The sequence below is a fragment of the Peromyscus leucopus genome, chromosome 6, assembly GCF_004664715.2.
Source record: "Peromyscus leucopus breed LL Stock chromosome 6, UCI_PerLeu_2.1, whole genome shotgun sequence".
NCBI classification, from domain to species: domain Eukaryota; kingdom Metazoa; phylum Chordata; class Mammalia; order Rodentia; family Cricetidae; genus Peromyscus; species Peromyscus leucopus.
The window spans coordinates 108,681,613-108,707,235 of record NC_051068.1 but is presented as its reverse complement, the minus strand read 5'-3'; the positions used below and the strand labels follow the sequence as shown (position 1 = coordinate 108,707,235).

Genomic DNA, 25,623 nt, shown 5'->3' with positions numbered 1-25,623 from the left:
CTGGTATGACCACCTGTCAACCTTATCACAATCTCCTTCTACCAATGCCTCCATGATCTGTGATGACTTTCTTATGAATCCAAACCTAATGACCACTGTCCTGGTTTGTTGTTTGTTTTTCAATCTTTTGGGGAACCTAACACCAGCTTCCAAATAAATCACACATGGAGGCTTATTCCTAATTACAAATGGGCCTTAGTTTGACTTGTTGCTAGCCAGCTTTCCTTAACTTAAATTACCCCATCTATCTTTGGCTTTGGAGCTTTTCCCATTCTCTTACTTCTGTAAATCTTACTCTTACTCCATGGCTTGCTATGTAGCTGGGTGGTTGACCCCTGATGTCCTCCTCCTTCTCTGGCTCCTAGATCTCTCCTCTCCCAGATTTCTCTTTCTATTCATTCTTTCTGCCTGCCAGCCCTGCCTATTTCTCTCCCCTGCCTCATTGTTCAGCTCTTTGTTAGCCCATCAGGTGTTTTAGACAGGCACAGTAACACAGCTTCACAGAGTTAAACAAATGCAATATAAACAAAAGTAACACATCTTAAAATAATATTCTATAATACTGGTTTGCTTTCTGTTGCTGTGATAAACACCATGACCAAATATGACTTGGAGAAGAAAGGGTTTATTCATCATACACTTTCAGGTAAGGGTTCATCACTGAGGGAAATTGAAGTAAGAATTAGAGGCAGAAACTGAAGCAAAAACATGGAGGAATGCTGCTTACTGGCTTGTTCCTTTTGGTTTGCTCAGTTCATTTTCTTATACCATTGAGGACCCCTTGCCAGGTATTGGCCCCACTCACAATGAGCTGGACCTTCACATATCAATCATTAATCAAGAAAATGTCCCTATAGACTTGCCCACGGGCCAGTCTGATGGAAATAATTTCTCAATTGAGATTCCTTCTTGCCAGGTGACTTGAGTTTGTGTCAAGTTGAGAAAAACTAACCAACACAACTGCTATGCACTCCACACATTAGCATCTTTTATGCCAGAACATCAATACAAAGAAAACTTTAAATCCTGCTAAAATTGTATGGAGACCAACACTGTATACATTTCTATGCATACGTATCTGTGTATGAATAGCAACAAGGGCTCTACAGCAAGACTATTTGACTCCTGGCCTTCTATCAGGTCATCATGAGCTCCCCTTGGCTACACGTTAATTTGTGAAGCATGTTGACTACAAAATACTTACTCTCACAAAAGGAAATTTTTTTAGAAGTTTGGGGATGCTAGGTATGTATACACAATCTTGGTGACTAGTGCCTGTCTTGCTTAGTCTAGGTGTCCTGAAGACCTAGCACCCCATGAGACAACAGGCATCTGACTCTATTCTATTGTGCATTCTCATACTCTAACTAGAGCAGCTATGGTTAATACTGTAGCTGATTCATCCCAGCAACAACCAGACTCATAAAACACCCTGGCGAGTGCTCCAGACTAATTCCTAGTTGAACAAGGAGGAGTTTGTCTCAGCTAACCCGCCCGATTCTGTATCAATAACAGAGAGGTTATTAATGGGAACATTTAACACTAAAGTGTGAGGCCACAAAAATGAAAACAGAAACCAGAACAGCCAAGCTCTCTGCACTTGAAAGCCTAAAAAAGGCTTCCTTTATTTGACAGTAAAACCTATGTAAGACATTTTAAAATACTTTTGTCTCTACCTGAAATTATAGCTTTACATTTTTAAAATATTTATATATGCCTGTGTGTGTTAAGTCATTGGACTATAAAAATAAATGATTTCTTCTTTATTATTTTATTTTATTGTTATTCATAGCTACTTTACCTAGTATACCACACTCACATTGAATCCTCTGTTTTCCCACTTCATTCAAGAAAATTGTACCCTTTTACTATGACTTTCAAAGATTTATTTAGTTTTGTTTACCTGTATGAGTGTTTTCCCTGAATGTGCATTTCTATACCACAACACTCTAGGTGCCTGTGGAGGTCAGAAGAGGATTCAGAATCCCCTGGAACTGAAATGATGGATGGCTTTGAGCCATGTGGGTTTGGAAACTGAATCCAGATCTTCTGCAAGAGCTGTATGTGCTTGTAACCACTGAGATATCTTCCTAATTAATTTTTAATTCTTATATAACCTGGATTAAGAACATTTACACAAAAATCATTCCACTTTAGGATCTAATAAATAATGTCTATGATATTCTTGTCTACAAGAACGTTTCCAATTTGTATCCCTGCCCCCTGCAGGCCTTTGTTGCATTTTAAATTAGACTTGTAAATTAGAGACCAGCCTAACTTCTCTAGTCTGTCAGTAACCAATTATGTCTTGATTATCCAAACATCTGTTGCATAATAAAATGACCATGCCAGCGGGAGACATCTATTTCCTTAAAGGGCTTGGCACTCAAGGATGAGGGCCTGAGTTTGTATTACTGGCACCCATGTAGAAAGCTAGGTATTTCATATGTGCCTATAATGCTAACACTAAGGAGGCAGAGACAGAAAAATCCCTGTAACTCACTAGATAAGAAGTTTGAATTGGGGAATTCCAGATTCAGTGAAAGACCTTGTATCAAAAAATAAGATGCAGAGCAGTAGGAGAAGACACCCAACATCAACTTTACATGCACATGCATCATAAACACACACACACACACACACACACACACACACACACACACACACACACACACACACACACACACAAACACAGAGAGAGAGGGGGGCATCCCAAATCTGTATCTGAGAACACGAGGTTCTGAACTCCATTCAGAAGATATAGCTTAAACTGTGAAGCTGATACAAGCCTACAGCCATCTGGGAAGGAGAAGATTTGAGGAATTGCCTCTATCAGATTGGGTTGTGGTGTGTCTGTTGGATATTTGTTTAATTGCTAATTGATGTAGGATGGCCCAGGCAATGTGAGCAATACCTAGGTAGGTGAGCCTGGGCTCTATAAAGTGGTAACTAGCAGGAGCCTGGAAGCAGCATTCCCCTGTGATCCCTGCTTCAGTTCCTGCCTTGAGCTTCTGTCCTGGCTTCTCTTGATGATGGACTATGATGTGGACGTGTAAGCCAATTAACTCTTTCCTCCCCAAAGTTGGTTTGGGTCAGTTTTTTTTTTTTTTTTTTTTTTTTTTTAATCACAGCAACAGAAACCAAACTAGGACAGATGTGGTTTTGTTTCTCTGTATGCAGTATGAATGTGCTCTGCATGTGTGTGGTGTGTGGGCAGTATGAATGTGCTCTGCCTGTGTGTGTGCAGTATGAATGTGCTCCGCCTGTGTGTATGTGCGTATATGTGCATATATGTGCGTGCATGAATGTACATTCATGCATTCTTGGGTGTGTATAAGTGTATGTGTAGAAGTTGACACCAGGTGTCTTCACTTGCTTGCCCATTTTTATTTATTTGTATTTTTTTTTTTTTTGGAAGTGCTCTGATTCAGGTAGGCTGATAAGTCAAAGAGCTCCAGGGTTCCAGTCTCCACCCTGCCCAGGGCTGAGATTGCAAACATGTGCTACAGTGCCCAGCTTTTCCATGGGTGCTGAGGACATGGACTCGGGTCCTTCTACTTGCTTTGCAAGCAGTGTAGAGCTGAACTGTCTCCCCAGCTCCCAGTTGAGTGTCTCGTCTGTTCCACATGGTGTCTATTTCTTTAAAACTGAGAATGACTTTATAGGCATGCCCCATTCTTTAGCTGGGATGGAGTGAATAAATGGGAATGTAAGGAGTCTTATTGTATGATATTTTGTTTGTGTCTGACAAATAAAGCTTGCCTGGAGATCAGAGGGCAGAGGTAATCACTAGTTAACCATAGAGGCAAGGCAGTGGTGGCATACACCTTTAATCCTAGCACTTGGGAGGAGGAAACAGGAAGATCAGGAGTTCAGGGTCACCCTAGGCTACTCAAGCTTGAACCACCCTAAAAGAGAAACAGAGCCAGGTGGTAGTGGTGCACACCTTTAATCCCAGCACTAGGGAGAATCATGCCTTTGATTCCAGCACACGGGAGACTCCTGTCTTAAAATCCCAGCACTAGAGAGGTGGAGACAGGAATATAAGGTGGGTAGAGACAGGATCTCAGCCCCTCCATTCAGTCTGACGATTCATAGAGGTAAGAAGTTTCTAGTGGCTGACTGCTCTACTTCTCTGATTTTTCAGCTTTCACCCTCAATATCTGACTCCAGGTTTTTATTGTTAAGACTAATTAGGGTCGAGCTTCAGAGTCTCTTAATTCATGTGGCCTGTCCAGAAGATTGTACCTCTGTAAGTAGCAGTAAGTCCAGGTTCCAAGGGAGAATTATAGGAGAAAAACTTAATATTCAAGTCTTCGTCAAAGCTCTACTCCGTGTGGTGCTTCTGTGCATCCCAGAGGTTAAACTTAGCCACAGATGCATTTTCCTTGGTATAAAGAACTGTGGTCTAAAAGTCCTCTGTACTCTACCTTCCTCTACAACACAACATAAAACAATTATATATGAGCAGGATCATTTAACTACACAGATCTGTGAGGGGCACCATGCTATGTCCATAGAAGTTCTGAAATTTGCCATGACAGATATTTTGAGTTCTGCTTCTCCTGACATGTAAAAGAAAATCGACTCTCCTATCCGAGGAAATCCAGTTTTTCTTAATGAGTGTCTGTAATACTTAATGTGAACATAAAATGCCCAGTCATTTCAGTCTATAAGCCTTTGTAAATGGCTACGGGACAATTTGGATAAAGGTCTAGAGGAGTCCTGACCATGCACACCTGATGTGGCAAAGCTGCTTCTGTCTGCTGGGGATCTTCTGAAGTTTGGTGGATCCACATCTTGAAAATGACTGAAGTTTAAACATGATTTTCACACAGTGTAGTAAGAGCATATGCAGACTGAACTGTTCCTCTGTTAGCTGTCTAGCTTGTACCAAAGACTGTGTGTTCATTGACTATTCTCCATAGCTACCCTAATGATACCTCCTTTGCTATGATACCAACCCTGGTGTCAGTTGCAACTGTCCCTGTTTTGTTTTGCTTGGCTTAAGCTTGGGGTTGATTCCTTTGGGATCTCATTCCCTTTGATGTGTGGGATCCTTGTTATGACAAGCCCTGGCTTGTAGATTACCCAAGCTTCTAAATTCTGATTGTCTTCTCACTATTATATGCTTTATCATACTTCTCTAGGCTTCCTGAAGTAATAGTTTTTGAAATTATCTCTTGCATTCAAAGAGGTTTAACTTGGTAGGCCTCACTGCAGCTAATAATATGCCTTGAGATCATCTCATACTACTGCTTAACCTGCTATCGTACTGTGGTAGCTAGTGTTATGTCAACTTGACACAAGCTATAGTCATGTGATGGGGGAAACCTCAACTGAGAAAATGCCTCAGTAGAGCAAGTCTGCACAGCATTTTCTTCAGGGATTGATGTGGAAGGGCTCAGCCCATTGTTGATGGTACCATTCCCTAGGCTGGTGGTCCTGGGTTCTGTAAGGGAACTGGGAACAAGCCGGTGAGCCCCACTCCTCTATGCCCTTTGCATCAGCTCCTGCCTCCAGAATCCTGCCCTACTTGAGTTCCTGACCTGACTTCATTCAGTAATGAACTATGATGTGGAATTGTAAGCCAAATGAACCATTTCCTCCCCAACTTGCTCTTCAGCCCGTTTTTTTTTGTTTGTTTGTTTGTTTGTTTGTTTTTTTGTTTTTCATAACAATACTAATCCTAACTAAGACATCTACTGTGTACTCGGCCTATTGAAGTTAAACCTGCCTTAAGAGAAAAATGTAACCAATCTTATGTACCTTGAGTTTCCCATGTATCTTTTACAACCTAAACTAATGCATAACTTTAACCTTAAGTTACGTCCTCTCTCATGCCCCTGACCCAGAATTATTTGTGTGTGTGTTGTGGTAATTGTTTTTTTTAAAAAAAATTTATTTATTTATTACCACTTAACGCTTTTCCAGAGCACATGGGCAGATGCTGTCCAGGCTTCCCTGCTTTGATTTGTAGAACCCTTTCCTTTGGGAGATTTGACTCCTCTTTACCAGCCATATTGAAGCTAGAAGGGATTTGACTTTACAGGGAAAGGTATAGATTTTTGTGTAAGGTGTAAGTTTGTGCCTTGATGTCAGGCAAGAGGGGAAAAAGTGCTGACATTTAATTAGAAGTGATCTTTGGACACAGAGAATTTGGAAGAATCTAGAGATTAAGAATTTTTCATGCACACATCTCAAGAGTAGAGATTACCATCCAAGGTTCTGAGATCAAGTGCAAGCTTAGTTTTCAAGCTCTTACAACTGGGCCTTGAATTTGCTTTATGAATGGGGTGGGTTGAAAACTGACTGAGAATAGAGCTCTGGTAGTCACAAAGTTCAAGGCATAGCCCTTGTATTTAACCTTCTCTGACTTCTGTCTGTGAGAAATTAAAACCTACTCATTCTTTACATGCTGCCAGTGAATCCCTCTTTCTTTATATACTGGCATTATACTAATGATTAATCACTCTTAGAAATTTATTTTCTTCCTCCAATGAACCCATAACCCCCAAATTAGTCATCTAATTCTGTAGTCATTACCATTTTCTCCATGAATCTCTTATGCATATCAGTCCATTTCTATCCATTGATATACGGTTCCAGTTCATGAGGGGAGTAAATAATCTGTTCAATTGAAACTACCCACAGGAGCTTTCTATGCCAAACATGATATCCTGAGGCCCACCTAACTGCAATGGCATCCAGCTTGATATTATTAGAGGGCACCTAATAGGGAATACTTCTGGGACCAAATGCTGCAAGTTCTCTGTGAAACAAATTCTGAACTTTTCTTGAAGGGGGTTTGTTGAGAAATAGTCTGAGGTAGAATGAATGTGAGGTTAAGTGAAGTTATGATTAGATAAAATGAACAAAGAATAATGTGCAGCAGAGGACCTGGGCCCCTTTTTCATAGAGTTCTTGAAATGGATGACCTCTTACATATATCTCAGTTGGATACGGAAGGACCTACCCATGTACCCTGACATTTACAGTTTCTTGGATGTGAGTTACCTTGCAAGGAAGGTGAATGAAGAATTAGCAGCTGTGCATGGGTCTCTGTAACCATCATGGCCTGCAGAGTTTTGATCCAAGAGAGGCAAAAAGGAAGTTCTGTTCAACATGACTCATGGCTGGTGTTGGTTCAAACTTAAAGAGGCTGATCCTGAGTAGTAAGGCACATTTAAGCACCACACAATTTGGTGAAAAAATTGCATGGTGATAATTAACTCAATACCATGTGCACAATAAAGCTTAAGACATAACTATACCCAAACTCTTTGTAAAGTGAATGTAACATTTTCCATAAAGATTGGTTCTATAGATTGAGAAAATCAAGCTCATGATAAGGGTCGGGGGTGGGGTGGGGTGGTGGATCTGGTGTGGTCTTAGACACACAGATAGTGCAAAGGTCATCAGGCTATAAACCAGTCTCCTTCCAGCCTTCTGTGTGGAGAAAAGGTTATACATCTCTCCCATTGAAGAGTCAACCCGGTGTGTTTAACATCCCCGGTTCCTTTAGTGCTTATCTGTGAGCATCTGGACCTCTGAGCCTCTCCTATAGCTGCTTTTAACTGGGGAAATTCCTGGAGAGAAACTTCTATGAGTTGTCTCTAACCAGTGTCTGTGCTTGCTAGAATTTGGAGCCACCGCTGGAGGCAACACATTGTCACATGACAGCTTGTACTATTTCATCCAATCTCTGGAGCCTGGTCTGGGTTTTTCTATCTTATGAATCACATTATTTGTGTTTGTTTCTGTGCATGTGTGTGCTGTGTACATGTGCTGGTGTCAAAGTACATATGGAAGGAAGAGGACAAGTTACAGATCTCATTTGTTCATCAGGCTTGGTGGCAAGCATCAGTATTCACTGGCCCCCTGTTTTAATTTTAATTAGTTTTCTCCACCCCCCCTTTTTTTGGTGTGTAAAACTCTGCATGTGTATGGGCACATGTGTATGTGAGTTTCACTTGGTAAAGCTGGAGGTTGTTGTAGGAATCATCTTCCATCTCCCATCTACCTTATTTATTGAGGCAGAGTCTGTCAGTCAAACCCAGAGCTCACCAATATGTCTTATCTCACTAGGTACTTTGCTCCAGGAACCGTGACTTTACTTTCTGAGGTTGGAATTACAGAAACGCAATTAGGCTAACTGGCTTTTATGTGGCTTCTGGGGATTTGCATCCTCATTCTTGCTTAGCAAGTATTTTTGCTACTGAGCCATCTCCCTAACCCCTGACATCTATTTTTTAATCAACTAACACCTCTTCTTTCTAAGAATAGCAATCACATTTACTTGAAAATGGTTTTTTTCCCATGTTGAGCTTTGAATTTTTGGTCTGATAATAGCTAATAAGATAAATCTGTGTACTTCACTTCCCCAACTGAAAAGATTGGTTCTGTAATCAGCCTAGGTCAGTGAAGGCCTTTCTGTATCAATTTTTAAAATTATTTTTGAGATTATAATATAATTACATCATTTCCTTCTATTTTCCTCCCTCCTATACACCCCTCCTTGCTCTCTTTCCAATACATGGCTTCTTTTTCTTCATTAATTATTGTTGCCTATATACATTTCTAAATATATAAATATATTCTGCTTAGTCTGTATAACATTACTCATATGCATACACTTTCAAGACTGACCCATTTCATTCCATATTGGATAATCAACTGGAGAGCTCTTCCCGGGGAAGACTGTTCCTCCTGCTCTCAGCAATCCTTTGTTGCTTGCAGCTCTTCTCCACACTGATCCTGGAGCCTTAGGCGAGGGAGTTGTCTTGTAGATATATTATTTGGGACCAGAGCTCCACAACTCTGCATTTTGATTGGTTGTAGTTTTTGTAAGAGTTTTACTAAGACATAATTTACATATCATAAAATTCATTCTGAAATGGATTTTAGTATATGCTTGGGGTTCTACAATCATCATTTTTATCTATTTGATTCAATTTCCATTACCCTCTCCCCAACGAAATCTTCACTCACAGATTGCTCTCCATGTATCTTTAATTCTCAGCCCTTGATAATCACTCATCTGCTTTTTGTCTTTAAAATTTGCCTATTGAGGACATTTCATGCAAATGGAATTGTACAATGCATGGTCTGTAAGACTGTCTTCTTTAATTTGCATTATGTTTCATGCAGCAGCATGTCTCCTAACTTATTTTTTTTTTATTTAAGAAAGGGTTTTAGGATAGGCTGACCTTCAACTCTCAATCCTCCTGATATAGTCTCAAGAGATTTTTCTATTATTTGTCAATATTGCTTTTAGTGTTTTCCCACAATTTGTCAGTAGTAAAGAAATGTACCAAAATTCATATGAACTATTTTCATTGGATTTAAATACCAAGAAACACATTTTTCAAAGTGTGTCCTGCTCATATTTCTAGACATCAGGCAAATTCACCATATCCTTCCTTTCTGCTCTATCTTATTTTTACCCCATGTCCTCATTCGTTTATCATCAAGTTCCCAGACTCAAGTTTGTGTGTCTATTTAAGCTACTATGTAGGAGCAACATGCATGTATGACTTAAACCCTTATTTATTTCTCAGTACAAGTTTAAACTTTTCTTTCTCCTGTGTGTTTGTCTTAGACTCATTAAGAAATTGCCCTTAAGTGATGTATTCTCTTTTCTACAAGAACATATGTAGTGGGTTTTTTCCCCTCAGAGAACTTCAAAAGAAATTATTTGTTCCACTAATGATGGCCTGAGATTTCTCAATATTTCCCAAGGACTCAGGGCCCATGAACTCTACCTTAGGTTTGCAACAGAATGTAGATCCTGAGCAACTTAGAGCTTGCTATGTCTTGAGTGTAAGCCCCAGGGATATGTTGGAAACTTGTTCTCCAGTGTAAGGATGTCAAGAGCTAGGATCTTTGAAGGGCCTGATGCCAGGTTCTTAGGTCACAGGGCCATTTCCTGCTAAGGCATTGATGACATTTTCCTGGTCTCTCCCTGGTCCCTTGTTCTGACTGTCTGTCTTGGCATGTAATCTGCTTTTCTTTCATGCTGCCACCGTGGTGTCATTATTCATAATGGCATACAGCAAGATGTGCCCTTGCCATAGCTAGACCTGTGCTATTTGGACTTTGACCCTCTAAAACTACATAGCAAACCTCGTGCCAAATAACCTTTTTCTTGTTATCAATTCAGGCCTTTCATTATAGCAATGAAAAACTGAGGAATAAAGAGTCCTCTATCCTGAAATCTTACATATGCTTCACTAGGGCAGTGTGGGTCCTTCATGAGTGTCATCTTCAAAACCATGAATTGGTATCATATACTCATTCCTTCTTAGAGCAATGATTATATAATACTTACCTAAGGAACTATCACAAGGTCTACAGAGGATGCTATTATGTTACCATTAGCTTCAAACACTTATGCTTCAAACAATTCTGCTATTTGCTTTTGGAAAATGAAATTTCAAAATCTTAACGACAATTTTACAATTAAAATTTCACTTTGCCACATGCCTCTTTGTTTTCAGCTCTTTAAAGAAGTGTCCATGGGGCCACATGCTGTTTCTTCTTGGAATGAGTGACTGTTCTTGACTAAAATGATTTTAACTTTTCAGGTAACAGACTAAAGTGGTCTGGACTTTAGCCTCAAAGCAAAGCCTGTATTTTCTTCCATAAATAGTTAATAGGTTGCTTATCATCCTATTGTACTGTATGGTAGATGTTGAAAATGTTCTCTTTTATACTTGCTTCTTTCCTTTTCTATTTTCTTTATTCTGCATACTTTTAATTTCAGAGCAAAATAAAATAAACAACAAAAATCGAATGGAAGCACAGGATCTATGAACCAAAGGCTGAGGGGCCCCCAACTGCATCAGGCCCCCTGAACGGGTGAGACAGTCATTTGGCTTGATCTGTTTGGGAGGCAGCTGTGTGTTGGTGCCGGGTCCTGGGCTTGTTGCATGAGTTGGCTGTTTGAATCCTGGGACATATGCAGGGACACTTGGCTCGGTCCGGAGGGGGGACTGGTCCTGGCTGGACTGAGCCTACAGGTCGATCCGGTCCTCGGGGAGACCTTGATCTGGAGGAGGTGGGAATGGGGGGTGGATGGGGGAGGGGAGGGGGCGAGAGTGGGAGAACAGGGAATCTGTGGCTATTATGTTGAACTAAATGATGTTGTAAAATAAATTTACTTAATAAAAAAAAAATAAAAAAAAAAATAAAAAAAAAAAAACAGAAAAAAAAAAAATCACAATACACAATACCCAACCCTGCTATTCTTTGGGAGGGGATTTTCCTGCCTTAAGGCACAAAGACAGGACAGAAGAGAGCCTCTAGACATGAGCAGAGCTAGGTGGTCAGGGCCAGTTAAGGCTGCTGGTGGAGCCACGGGGAAATTCCACAGAGGGTATGGGCTTCCTGGGGGTTCTCTAATCTACTTCCTCCATGCCAGAAGCATCCTTATCATCCTCAAGTGTGGTGGTGGTGGTGGGGGAGGGACAGCAGCACTGGGCTCCTCTGCTGTCACCTCATTTTCATCAATGCCCAGGCCTAGACTGATCATGTGGTAGGTGTAGTTGGAGTGGGTTTGGGGATCCTCGAGTGAGACCAGAGGTGACCAGAGCAGTTTCAAACAGCAGCAGCACCAGGTCCTTGACAGCCTTGTCATTTCTGTACACCTTAGCCTCTGACACAGCGTCTCCACAATGGGGTGGTCAGGACTGATCTCTAGGTGCTTTTGGCCATCATGCAGCCCATTGTAGAATTGTCTTGAAGTGTCTGGGACTCCATGATCTGATCCATGTTGGCTGTCCAGCCATAGGTGTTTGTCACAATGTAGCAGGGTGATGACATGAGTCTTTGGATATTATAACTGTCTCAAGCTCCGTATCCAAGATCTCCTCCATGGGTTGTAGAGATTCTCAAACTTTGCCTTGCTCTCTCCATTTTCTTCTCTTCCTCATCCTCTGTAGCTCTAGGTCCTCCTTAGACACCAAGACAAGGCTGTCTCCATCAAACTCCCTGAGCTGCTGCCCGCAGTACTCATTAGTAGGCTCAGTCATACACACCACCTCAAAGCCCCTCTTCTGCAAAGGCACTCTACAAAGGCAGAGTTGGCCACCTGCTCTTTGTTCTCACTAGTGATACAGTATATGGTCTTCTGTGTTTCCTTCACTTGAAACACATACTCTAACAGGGAGGTCACCTCATCTCCAGACATCAGAGGAGCTCAGAGAGGCATTGACAGTTAGTGGTCTTCATGGATTAAAAGCTTTAAATTCTTGGAGAACTCATAAAATTTCTTGTGGTCTCTTTGTCTTCAGCCAACTCAGAGAAGAGATCAAGGTACTTTTTCCACAATGTTTTTGCAGATGACTTTTTTAGAATCTTTTTATGCTGTAACCTTTCTCAGAAGATGTTCGGGGGCAAATCCTCAGATTCAACCATGCCATGGATAAAGTTGAGGTATCAGCTCATCACAGCTGCCCAAGGTGAAACACATGGCAGATATAGCAGATATACAGGTTGATGTTGTTGTTCTTCTTGTTCTCAAAAGGTCAAAGGGAGCTCACCGAGGAATGAAGAGCAGTGCCCTGAACTCCAACTTACCTTCTACAGAAAAATGCTTGATTATCAACTGGTCTTCCCAGTCATTAGTAAGGCTGTTATATAATTCACCATATTCCTCTTGAGTGATGTTATTGGGATTTTGGGCACAAATAGGCTTATTCTTATTCAGCTCTTCTTGATCAATGTATTTCTCTATAATCTTCATTTTCTTTTTCTTTGCCACTGACATCCTCCTCATTTGTTCTCACATCTTTAATCTTAGGCTTCTCCTTATCATCCTTATCTTATTTCTCTTTCTTCCCTTTCTCTTCCTCTGCCTCATCATCACAGGTCTTCTCTTGTTCCTTCTCCAAATAGAATAGCCTATGAACTGTGATTGTTTCTTTGCCATTTCTTTTACCCACCCCCTAAGTATTCTGTCTGGTCTTCTTTGAGATGAAGGATCACTTTGGTACCCTGGCCAATGGGCTCACCGTGGTCCATATGAACTATCTGAGGATGTACCAGCAGAAGGCTCCCAGGCATACTGCTTATCATCATTGTGCTCTGTGATCACAACTGCTTTCTCTACCACTAGGTAGCTGAATAGAATTCAATACCAAACTGCCCAATCATGGAGATGCCTGTACCAACATGGAAAACCTCCATGAACACTTTTGTGTCAGACAATGGTTCCCAAGTTATTTATGAGGTTCATCCTTGGTCATGCCAATTCCTGTGTCTGCCAAAGTCAGCATGCACTTCTAAGGGTTGGGGATGATGTCAATTTTCAGCTCTTTACTGCTGCCTGACTTGGGTCTGCTGGGCTCTCAGAGCTAATCTTGTGCAAAGCATCAGAAGCATTAGAGATCAACTCCTAAAGGAAAATTTCCTTGTTTGAGTAAAGAATATTAATGATGAAGGACATGAGCTGAGCGATTTCTGCCTCAAAGACAAAGGTCTCCACCTCTTCGTCTCCATGGTGCACAGTATTGGGTATCTTGACAGGAAAGCCAAATAATGGTACAGAGCAAGGTGGGATCAGACCATGTCAGACTTGTAGACTTGCATGCCAAACCCAGTCTGTGTGGGCGAAACTCAAGAAAGCTGCACTCTTCCTTTTCTTGGTTCATGTCATGGGTCAGGGTCACAGTTCTAGGAAGTTCCCCACTCACACACCCACACCCACATAATCATAGCTGGTTACACCACTGCCTGAAGTACATTATCTTCACTTCGCTTCCTGTTGAAGCTCTTGCCTGGTCACTTCTCCTTATTCAAACATTCTTAATTTCAGTATTTGTTTACTCTTGATTATTTATAAGACAATCTCCTTTAACAATCATATTACATGTAAGATAATGCCACATAATCATTTAATAATTTTTTCTATAGAATTCTCTACAAAAACTTACAATGCATAGAAGGAAACTTTTTTAGAAGTAAGAGCTGTATCTTTTCATCCCATGTGTTCCTAGGACCTAGTATCATGCCTCACATATAGTATGAATTCTTTTTAAATTAATTTGTAAATAATGAAATCAATGTTCTGATTATCAATCTTATAAAGGACTGAAGCTAATAGATTCTGACACTAAGAAACTCATTTCCATTTCCATTTCAGATAATATCCTTTTCAAAGAGAGAAGGGGGCAGAGGAGCTGACTTTGACTAAAGATGTGCTGGACACTGGAAAGTGAAAACAGAACAAATGAAGTTTTCCTGAAGTATATTTTCATAAATTCATATCAAAGTCTGAATTTATGTGAGACTTAGATTTTCTCTCTCTCTCTCTCTCTCTCTCTCTCTCTCTCTCTCTCTCTCTCTCTCTGCATGCCTCTTTCTCTCTGTCTATATTATCAAATAAATAATGCCCAAATTATGATTAGTTGCAACAGCACTTCATGGTTATTTTAGGTGCTAAGGAAAGTATTACTCTATGGTGGCTATAAGGAGTGGGATTGACAGTCTAATTAAATCAGTTTTTTTGGGGGTGGGTGGGTTAAAGTGTAAGTAAATTACCACAGCTCACAAATCAAACCAAAGGAACCCAAAGGAGAACTGGAGGCTTTTAGGCTTCTTGACACTCAAATATTTTATAGAATTGGTTTGCTAAGACTTTGATCTTCTAAGATCAAGCCTCTTTGCAGCACTTAATGTCCTGGCAGGGGTGTGGGGCTGGGGGTGGAAGTGGTGATACAAGCCACAGTAAAAGCAGAAATGTTATTCCACAAGCCATCCTCAACCTGACTGAAAAGAAGAGGCTAGTGCTCTTATCCCCTAGAGCACAGTGAAAGTACTCGGGATAAACTGAGCTGCCCAATAGAGTCTTAGCAAATTAATTACAAAGGAAATTGAATATGTGTGCATATGCTTATTTAGGAAAACATGGGCAGTTTTTTTATTAATACATCCCCCCTAACCCTCAGTTCATCACCATTAATGTGTTTTCTGTATCTACTATGCAGATTACTCAATATGGTAGTCCAAAACAACACCGATTTTTATTTTTAATTTTATCTTATTTTTTTTTTGGGGGGGGAGATTACATTAGAAAATCAGTCCCATTGAGCAAAAAGTCAAAGTGGCATGGAGAGGGACTAGTTCCCTGGATTGTCCCCAGGAAGCTCTGGGGACAATCCATATTCGTGCCTTTTTGAAGCTTTCCAGGCGACCTGTATTCCATAGTTTAAGTCCTCTTTTTCCCTGCAATCTGTTTCTTTAGCTCATCTCTAGACTCTGCCTCCATCTTCTGAATGCCTCATGACTGATTACAATCTAGGCTTATATTCCTATGTCAAGTTGCTTATTTTGATTCGATCATTTATGTAAGCAATCTCTGTAAAAGATCAAGGATTAGTATATTGATATCTTTGGGGTGTATTACACAGATTAATATTACAGAACTTTGTTAAATATGGGGAAGATTAAGGAAAGGAAGAAAGCAACCAGCTAATGTCAGAAAATGCTATTTTTGGAAAATTTCTTCCCTGTCCCCGTATTTCCTGGCAATTTAGTTTTGACCCAGAAAATAAGAAGAACAATGATGCCCAGATGAATAATTTAAGGTCTAAAAAAACAGACACATTCATAAAAAGGAAAGTTCTACGATTAATAAAGGGCCAGGAAGATGTAAATGATTTCACTTCTACAGCAAGCTGTTGCTTTAAGAAGGAACTGGCTCTATTTTTAAGAGCATGAAATCTACAAGTAGAGATAAACCCAACAGCGCGAGAAAAGGCATCATGAGCCACGGCAACTGCCACGGGACAGCAGCAAACAGCTCCAGACATCCAATCACTGTACCACAGCATCAGTGTGAGGCCCTTGTAATCTCCAGAGATGGTGGTGATGATAGTGAGGCCTTCGATTTGCTGCTAGAGGGAAGAATTTGCCGCAAGGGAAGAAGTCAATGGATCCAGGCGTTTGATATATTGAGAAACAAGGAACCAACTGTGGCTAGCACTTTTGTCATCCAGCAGCAGAGGTAAAAATCAGAAACTTGCGATTACACACTGCTGGTGGCATTCTAACTGAAAAGGCTTCTCGCTGTGAGAGTTACTAAGTGCCTCTTCTCTGAAAATAAATGTGAGCCCAGTGATAAGCCAACCTTTTAGACACTTGTCTCTCTTTAAGGATACAGTGTTGGGAGGCGGGGTGTCAAGTTTGATTACTCAGAAACAAGACCAAAAGGAGTGAAAGCTTTCTTACTCTGCAATATGTTTTTGTAAATGGGTAGGCAAAGTTAGAATACAGGTGAAACTTAGAACGTGCGTGCGTGCGTGTGTGTGTGTGTGTGTGTGTGTGTGTGTGTGTGTGTGTGTGTATGGTTTGTGTGTAGTCTCAATAAAACTGTCAAAACTAGGATGAATTGTGAATGTACTAATGTTATTTTTAAGTACAGATAAGTTTTTTAGAGCCATATCTCTATGGGAGATGAATGGAAAGCATGAGCAGGTTTACAGTACACTGGTCCTCCCTTGCTGCAGTATCACTCTCTCTGGGCTCAATAGTCCACTGCCAAGTGTGGTATAGAAAATATCAAAGGGAAAATTCCAAAATAGAGGATAAAGAGACTATTTAACTTTTACTATAATATATTATTATAACCACTCTATGTGACTACTAGTTAGTATTGTTAATCATTTGCCAGCCAATTTATCAATTTAACTAGGTATGTACAAGAAGTAAAAGACATAGTAGATATAAGATTTGGTACTATTTATGGTTTCTAATAGAGGTTTTAGAATTTATTCTCATGGATAAGAGGGACTGTGTGTGTGTGTGTGTGTGTGTGTGTGTGTGTGTGTGTATTGCATATGATGTGTATGCAATCTTTAGAAATGGCCTTTCATAATCTTCTAAGAAAGAAAGGATTAGAAGAAGCAGACTTTGGAGTCCCTAGAACCAGAGCTGGAATGGAATTCAGTCCTAGAACTGACTCCAAGGCCTGTTTCTTCTAATCCTTCCTTTCTTAGATATTTTTTTCATTGCTCTCCCACTCCATCCCTAGATTGACTACCAGCAATAGTGGAGAAAATGCCTGACCTGGCCTGGCCCAGTAATCAGATTGTTAAATACCCTAACTGTCATCATAGAGACTTCATCCAGTAACTGGTGGAAGCAGATGCAAAGATCCACAGCCAAGGACCAGGCCAAGCTCCAGGATTCCAGTTGAAGAGACGGAAGAGGGATTATATGAGCAATGGGGGTCAAGGTCATGATGAAGAAATCTACAGAGACAACTGAACCAAGCTCATAGGAAATCATGAACTTTAGACCGACAGGTGTGGAACCTGCATGGGACCAGACTAGGCCTTCTACATATGGGAGACAGTTGTGTGTAGCTTGGTCTGTTTGAGGGGCCCCTGAGTGGGATCAGGATCTATTCCTAGTGTATGAGCTGGCTTTCTGCAGCCCATTACCTATGATGGGATGCCTTGCTCAGCCTTGAGGCAGGTTTGAGAGGCTTGGTCCTTTTTCAACAGAATATATCAGGCTTTTCTGACTCCCATGCTCTTATCTTTTTGGAGGAGAGAATGGGGAGTGAGCTGGGTTGAGGGGAGGCTTGGGGGAAGGGAGTGGGAGGAGAGATGGGAGGGGGATCTGTGGTTGATATGTAGAATGAGTGGAAAAATTACTTAAGCAAAAAAAAAGAAATTGAAAAAAAAAGTTAAAACCCAATTTCTTCATTTGTTTAATGACGTTAAAGAATTATTGTTTTGAGATCAAGTGCCATTAACATTGTTAAACTTTTACGTAGTGATTAGCATATAGGATATTTTTAAATGATGATGTCATCATCAACAACTAAAACCAGAGCCATCATTAACAGCCATTGAGATAAGACTTTTATCTGATTAAACCAGTAAGTTCTGCATTCCATTATACATACATACTTGCATGCCTCTGAAGAATTGGACACTTAGTGTACAGAAAAAGCTAGAGTTTTAAGTTGGTTGAAGTTGCTGTTAGAAACACACACAGGAGCCAGTCTACCAATGAAAATTATCTTCCAAACAAGCTCATTTAGGAAGACTTGTGATGATTCTCTTATGAGATGCCCATACTGTGTAGTCAGAAGATTTCCTGTATCCTGGCCTGCCACTGATCAGGACAATCTCCCCCAAGTAAACACACAGAGGCTTATATTAATTATAACTGTATGGCCATGGCTCGAGCCTTTTGCTAGCTAGCTCTTATATCTTAAATTGGCCCATAACTATTAATCTATGTGTTGTCACATGTTCTGTGGCTTTACCTGTGTCCCATTACATGTTGCTCCTTGGGTGGTTCACTGGCGTCTCTCTCTGCCTTCTTTCTGTCTCTCTCTTTGAATTTCTTGCCTGCCTCTATACTGCCTTGCCATAGGCCAAATGGCTTTATTTATCAACCAATCAGAGCAACACATATTCACAGCATACAGAAAGACATTCCTCTATCAACACTCTTACCTACAACTTTCTTCTCATCTCCTTCCAACACCATTGCCTAAATCTGTACTAAACTTTCTCTTAGTATACCCTACCCTTGCTTGCTCCCCTACAAAGACCTAATTTTTCTAAGAACAATATTTCTGAAAATATTGATCAAAAAGTTGTGCCCCCTTCAATTCAAACTCAACATTCCTAAAGTTTCAGGGTAAGCAATCCTTCATAGACAGGAACTCACTTGTCAATATATTATTTCATATACTGGATTAAATCATTGCTTTATTGTCCCAAATTTGGAAAACAAACTTAAAATTATGAAATAGAAGAAATTATTGTGTAGGAGATAAATATATCTAATGCTTTCCAAAACTTTCTGACATTTCACTTAATGAGTTTTACCCAGCATGCAGGAAAAGTTAATGATTTTCTGTGACACTTGATATTCATTGTACTCCAAAAATACTGCAGAGCAGAGTTTCTTAGTAGAACTTTCTGGTTCTTTATGAAGAAGGAAAAGAGGAGCATGGGAACTGTGTATCACTACCACACTTCAAATTGATCATCAAATTTTCTCCACCTTGGGCAAGGTGTTAGCTTAGTGATTTTTGATGTTTATCCTTAGAGTCTGGGGTAACTTCTGTTATTTCTTAGTCTTTAAAACAAGCAAGAACACAAGCACAACTCATGTTTGAGGAGAAGGACATGGGCTGCTTAGACACCTGTGTAATTTCTTTTTGATCTGGCCCATTTCTAAATTAGAACAGAAGTAGGAAAATTTCTTATATGGGAATGAAAATCACTCTACAACATATGGACTTAGGCTGGTTTGGGTAAAGTGAAATATTAAAAGTTGCATAGCTTTACATCTCTGTTCCTATATCTGTATCTATCCCTCAGTCAAGCAGTTCCCTTTCTGGAAGTCTACTTTCAGTGACCCTTTTTTTACAGGAAGAAGGGGTAGCCTAGTAAGGAAACCCAGAATGGGATAAGAAAGGCTAGGAGGTGCAGGTCACCTGAGTCTAAAGATAGCCCGGAAGAGGGCATACAATGAGAACTTAAGTGAAACCTATGTTAGAGCATGCCCTAAGCAGTTTCACTTCCCTCAACAAAGCCTAGCCCTGGCCTTGTGGCCTGAGCGCCTAGGGCTGCATTTCCGGAAACCTCAGGCCACAGTCCCCAGGGTGGGGAGCAAGCTGCAGGGCCACAAGCCAACAGAGCTCAAGATCTTCAAGGGAAGTTGCAGACGGGGCCCTGCTGCTGTAGTGCCCAGACCTCTGGCTCCAACCACCAGCAATGCTTCCTGTGGCTTCTGGCACTAGGGACAATAGTCAGGACCTGCTGATTGCTGGCCCAGCGCCTCCAGGTGGGTGGTTTTGTGTTTGCCAGAGTTGTGGGTGGAGGGTTTCAAGATGGCCCTGAGGCCCTGCTGAAACTAAGGGCCACCAGAACAGGTTGTCCTGGGGTCACCAAGATCAGGGGATCTTTAAACCAGGCTTCTCTATTTTCCCTACCATTGCAACTCTGAAGGACTTCTCAGTCATGAGGCTGCTTTGATGGATGAGGTTGAAACCCAGAAGGTGGGAGTGCACTTCCTATACTATCAGCTTCTAACACCTGCCTGTGTAACCTGTGAAGAGCTAGAACCTTCTCAAGTGCTCCAGGCAGTGTCTAGTCCTTTCTAAAATTACTTTGCATGTAGCCTTAAAACTAGATCTCATCTGAAATGTCTATAAATGGAGCAAAATGTCTCATTTGTAACATCCTTGCCCATCTGCCTGCCTCATGCCAATCTGTATAAAACCACCTCTCTGGAGCCATGAGCTCCTAACTGAGAAAAGGGAAAGAAGTCACATTGGTTGAATATGTCGTGAATATCTACTTTCAAATGAATGTTAAGGTGGTTGCTTTGAGTTTTTTTGGTTTTATTTTCAAATGCATTTGTGAGTCCTATAACAAGCGTTTAAAAACTGTTAACTTTGGAAAAGAAATGCCACTAGGGTATCAATATTATAGGAAATGTTCCTGCTGAGATACACAGCAAGAAAATATGGCCTGGAATTCTTTTAATGTACTAAGCAGAATTCAATTGTTTGCAGCATTTTTTTTTAGGTAGTATGATTTTTGGCTTCATTTGCTTTAGGGTCTTACATACTTTAATCAACGTGAACAGTGGCTTTTCAGTTAAAATGGAAAATGGAAGATGACCCAGGATGATGTTAGAGCCAGTGATGTGGGGATCCCATACTGTTTTAAATACTGGACACTGGCATTCTTCAGCATTGTATAGCTCGGGATCTGTGGCAAAGTAGCCCTATAAACAAATGCACAGAAATCATCACTGTTTTGGACCCTGACTACCTGCTGGTGACTACTTTGTAATTTTAGCTTAACAGTTGAGTTAGATTGAATGTGCCAGAATATGCCTTTTGTATCACTGCTAGTCAAGTTAATAGATAGAGACAGTGGTTATTCTGAGCCACATGCTGATGTGAGGCAACTTTTATATTCTGATGAGTATTCTTGCTCCTCTGTGTATTTTTCATGTCTTTCTTCCTTCTCAATAAAGTATTTAGCATTTGCTTCAGTTACTTTCTTGTGGATGTGATAGTTCCCCTGCACTAGGGAGTATTTTGGCATTATCCCAATCCTTCTCCATTTATGCATGTAGTCTTCTAAGAAATCCAGTCTTCTTATTATTATTTAAGTTTGCCTTTCTACAGTTTTGTAAGTGTACACGATGCCTACAGACCAGTCTCACGCTCCACTTCCCTACCACCCCTGTCTATTTCACCTCCTCCCCATAAATCTCACTGTCATGTTCATGTCTATAGGTTTCATTTTGTGACCCATGGATATTAACCAGGTCCCATGTAACCATGAGTTTGTAGCTATCCTTGGTGGCTGGTAGCTCACTAGTGGGTACCCAGTTCAAGACAATGATTTCCCCATCTCCCAGAAGGAGGGCCTCACAGGACCCCTTTACTTCTTATTTATTAAGTGGTGAGACATCTTTCACAGCATAGAGTTGACTATAGCTTAATGTGGTACAGGGGGCTCAATTAGTTCAACTGCTTCCTTTCTGAGAAAAGCAAACTGTTCCTCAGAGAGGTGCTTCCCATGGTCACACAAGCAGAAACTACCAGAAGGTCATCCAGTCATCAACTCATTAGCCACCATGTGTCTCCTCACTAGATTTGTGTGGCAATAAGTATGAAAGTTAAACATGTTTTGACACCCATGAACACATGACATGTAATAACCACATCTACACATTCTGTCATCAGAGTTGTGTACACCATTAAGTATCAAACTAGTCCCTCAGTGGCAGGTGGCAAGGTTTAATGACCAGTACTAAAGCAGAGTTGACATAATGTACAATGAATGAAAATTTGAATTAGAATGCATCTTTTGATTTATATTTAACTAGATATGGTTTAACAATGTCAGAATGGGGACCCTTCATCTGTTTCATTCTAAAGCTAATGCTTTTTAAAAGTTTTTTTAATGACTACCTTCTTTAGGAGCTATTCATTAAAGCCCAAATTATTTGTCCAATACTTTAAAATTTTTTAGTTGGCATTATTCATTGTGTGAAAACAGAAAACATTAAAGATTAGAAGCAATATTCTATCCTCACTCAACATGTGCTCAGTGCTCAGCCACAGCTTTTAGGAAGCATAGCTACCTAAGTCTCCACCTCTAAAGGATTTACAGATTTTTCTGAAACTATAATCTGGATTTGCCCTACTAAGCAAACCCCTGGTTCTACTCCGGTAGCTGGCAAAGTCTGCTTTCTCTATAGCATCAGAAGTTTCTAATCAGGTCACTTCTGCTGATAAGTAAAGAAGGAAACCCCTTTAGACACTTAAATATGAGATAATTCAATAATGTGCAATTACTAAAGAGATCAGGCCTGGGAATCGGTGTGTCATGTGGCACTGGATGAGGAGAAGGACTTTCTACTGCACATACTTTAGTAAGCACTGCCCACCTGTGAGGCCTCTAGATGCAGGCCATCTCCAACCCAGTTCCAGCTTCCTCACTTACCTTCACTGTGATCATGAACAATCTCTTTCAGTTGTTATCAAAAAGCAAAATCTGGGGAAGCAGTAACACATATTTAGAAGTTGTTTTTTGTGAATTAAAGGGAAAATATAGGTGAAGTCCTCTTTAGGGTGTCATTGATGTTAATATAATTCTTAGATCATTGTTAACTGGTGTTGTATTTACCTATTTAAAAAATAAGTTCCTTCTGGGTTTCATGGTACAGGCTATTAATACTGACTAATGGTAGGGGAGGTAAGAGGCCAGCCTGGGCTACATAAGAGATTCCAGGGCACCTTGAACTATACAATGAAGCCCTGTCTCAAACAAATAGAGAAACAAAAGAGATGAAATTCACATTGAGAAGCCTTCTCATCTGGTTTGGAAGACAACTTAATGACTTAGCAATTTGAGAACTGGAAAAATTAGAAGGCATGACTTCCTGTGTGAGATCCTGCCATGTCTGTGAGGAAATACTGCGGTTAGAGGAATCCACAATGAGAAAACCAAGGACAGATGGATACAAAGAGTATGAAACTGGAGCAGTTTTCACAAGATTAAAACAGGAAAGGAATTGAATAGGTCAAAATGAGTGCACAAACTACTTTCCCTCCTCATAGAGTACCAGTTGTCACCCAGTTTAACTAATACACGATATAGGTAAATGCAAGTATCAAAAATTGTGCAATATTTTAATTCCTCAAATATTTAAAATTATTTAAGAGGAATAATCTGTTTTCTCAAAATATTTACTGCTGGTTAAAAACATTTCCAATCTAAGCCAGGCATAGTGGCACATGCCATTTAATCCTAACATGAGGGTGACAGAGGCAGTCACATCAATTTGAGTTAGCGAGTTCCAGGCCAGCTAGGATTATGCAGTGAGATTCTATCTTTAAAAACAACCATATCTAAAGTAAGTAAGGAGCATGGTATGTGTGTTTGGGGGGCAGCGGATGGAGGAGTGGTTCACTGGGTAAAACCACTTGCCACCAAATCTGATGACCCAAGTTTGACATCCAGAAACCACATGGTGGAAGGAGGGAACTGATTCCAGCAAGTTAACCTCTGATCTTCATACACATGAACTATGGCACATACACACAATGTACATGCATAGAAGCACAGTTTAAGTGTTTTAAAAAAAAATGGAAGTAAAGTCTGCCATTCTGACCAAACATAAGCTGTGTATGTCAACAGTTTACCTGGCCGTTGCCTAAGTCTCTGAGATGCATTTGTTATTTTATTACCTTATTTTTAGATTGTCAGATGTCTTACAATGATTTTAGAAGCAACTATGAAATAAGACTAGGGAAGGAAAATATTTTCTAGGCATCCTTGTTGAAACACAAATTGTTATTTGACATCATACATATTTAACTTCTAGATATATAAAATGGCATCCATGTTTCACTGCAGACATTCAAATGGTCCCAGTGCTGAAAACTGTTGGATACTGTATGGGACTGGGTCTGTCCTTCAGAGAAAAACAATAAGCACCCTAGACATTCACACTACAGAAACTCCTTTGTTGGCTCTAACACCATACACTGGAATGTTACAGAAACAAAACAAAACAACCACAACCTTTCCCAGTCATCACTGGTAATTTCTCAGGCCTTCTAGCCTTCCCTGCACTTTGCTTGTATCTACGTCATTAGAACAAGTTATGGCTTATAATGCTGTGTGTCACAGCTTCCTGTTCTTAAAGCTCCTCTGCCATGTTCGCTTTTGCACATTAGCAGTTCCCCTGCCCTCTTTTTTTTTTTTTTATGCTGTGCATGGTGTGAGCCAAAAAGTACAAGAACTATTCCTGACTAGGAATTCCAGCTGTCCTCGACCCTCTCTTCCTCCTCTTTCTTCTTAGCACTCCTCCTTCTCTTCCCCTTTTTTTCCTTCTCCTCACCCTCCTTTTCCTCATTCTTTCCTTCTTTTTTCTCTTCTTTCTTCTTTATGGTCTAATAGACTCTGAAGTCAAAGCTTTATTCTTTTCTTGAAGTCATCATTCTCATTAATTTTTATCCCATCTTTATAACTAACTTTCAGAGGAATATAATAGTGTTAAGAAAGCTTGAAATTTTTGGCCTTCTTTCAGTATCTACTTAAAAGTCATGAGCGAGGGTCGAGGGAAGGAGAGCTTGGGGGAGCGGGAGATCCCAGCTGGATCAAGAACAGAGAGGGAGAACAAGGATTAGGAGACCATGGTAAATGAAGACCACATGAGAATAGGAGGAAGCAAAGTGCTAGAGAGGCCCACAGAAATCCACAAAGATGCCCCCACAATAGACTGCTGGCAATGGTCGAGAGACAGCCCAAACTGACCTACTCTGGTGATAGGATGGCCAAACACCCTAATTGTCGTGCTAGAAACCCCATCCAATGACTGAGGGAACATGGATGCAGAGATCCACAGCTAGGCCCCGGGTGGAGCCCCAGGAGTCCAATTGGCGAGAAAGAGGAGGGTTTATATGAGCTAGAATTGTTGAGACTAAGGTTGGATAAAGCACAGGGACAAATAGCCAAACGAATGGAAACAAATGAACTATGAGCCAATGGCTGAGGGGCCCCCAACTGGATCAGGCCCTCTGAATAGGTGAGACAGTTGATTGGCTTGATCTGTTTGGGAGGCATCCAGGCAGTGGGACCGGGTCCTGTGCTCATTGCATGAGTTGGCTGTTTGAAACCTGGGGCTTATGCAGGGACACTTGGCTCAGCCTGGGAGGAGGGGACCGGACCTGCCTGGACTGAATCTACAAGGTTGATCTCAATCCTCGAGGGAGTCTTTGCCCTTGAGGAGATGGGAATGGGCGGTGAGCTGGGGGGAAAGGGAGGGGGCAGGATGGGGGAGAACAAGGGAATCCGTGGCTGATATGTAGAATTAAATTATATTGTAAAATAAAATAAAATAAATTTTTTTTAAAAAAAAGTCATGAAATGGACATCATATTACCTTGATCAGTATCAGGACACTAGCATCTACTTTGAACAAAAATTCACATGGTTTAGTGTAATTATATGACTATATTGTACTTTTAAACCATTAAAATGAAACTTTTTTTTTAAATTAAACTTCTTGGCCATTAGCTCAGGCCTACGACTGACTAGCTCTTACACTTAGACTCAGACC

The 25,623-nt window shown here is 40.6% G+C and overlaps 1 protein-coding gene and 1 pseudogene across 2 annotated transcripts in view; one reads left to right on the top strand and one right to left on the bottom strand.

Moving 5' to 3' along the window:
- Positions 1–11,399: 11,399 nt before the first annotated feature.
- On the bottom strand, positions 11,400–13,590 carry LOC114683460 (annotated as a pseudogene).
- Positions 13,591–18,382: 4,792 nt separating this feature from the next.
- The window catches only part of Bank1 (B cell scaffold protein with ankyrin repeats 1), a 264,417-nt gene continuing 257,176 nt past the window's right edge, over positions 18,383–25,623 (top strand). For both annotated transcript variants that reach the window (XM_028857459.2, XM_037207133.1), the window contains exon 1: positions 18,383–19,815. In XM_028857459.2, coding sequence (XP_028713292.1) covers positions 19,746–19,815 — 70 coding nt within the window. In that variant the 5' untranslated portion in view covers positions 18,383–19,745. The remainder of the gene's footprint in view (positions 19,816–25,623) is intronic.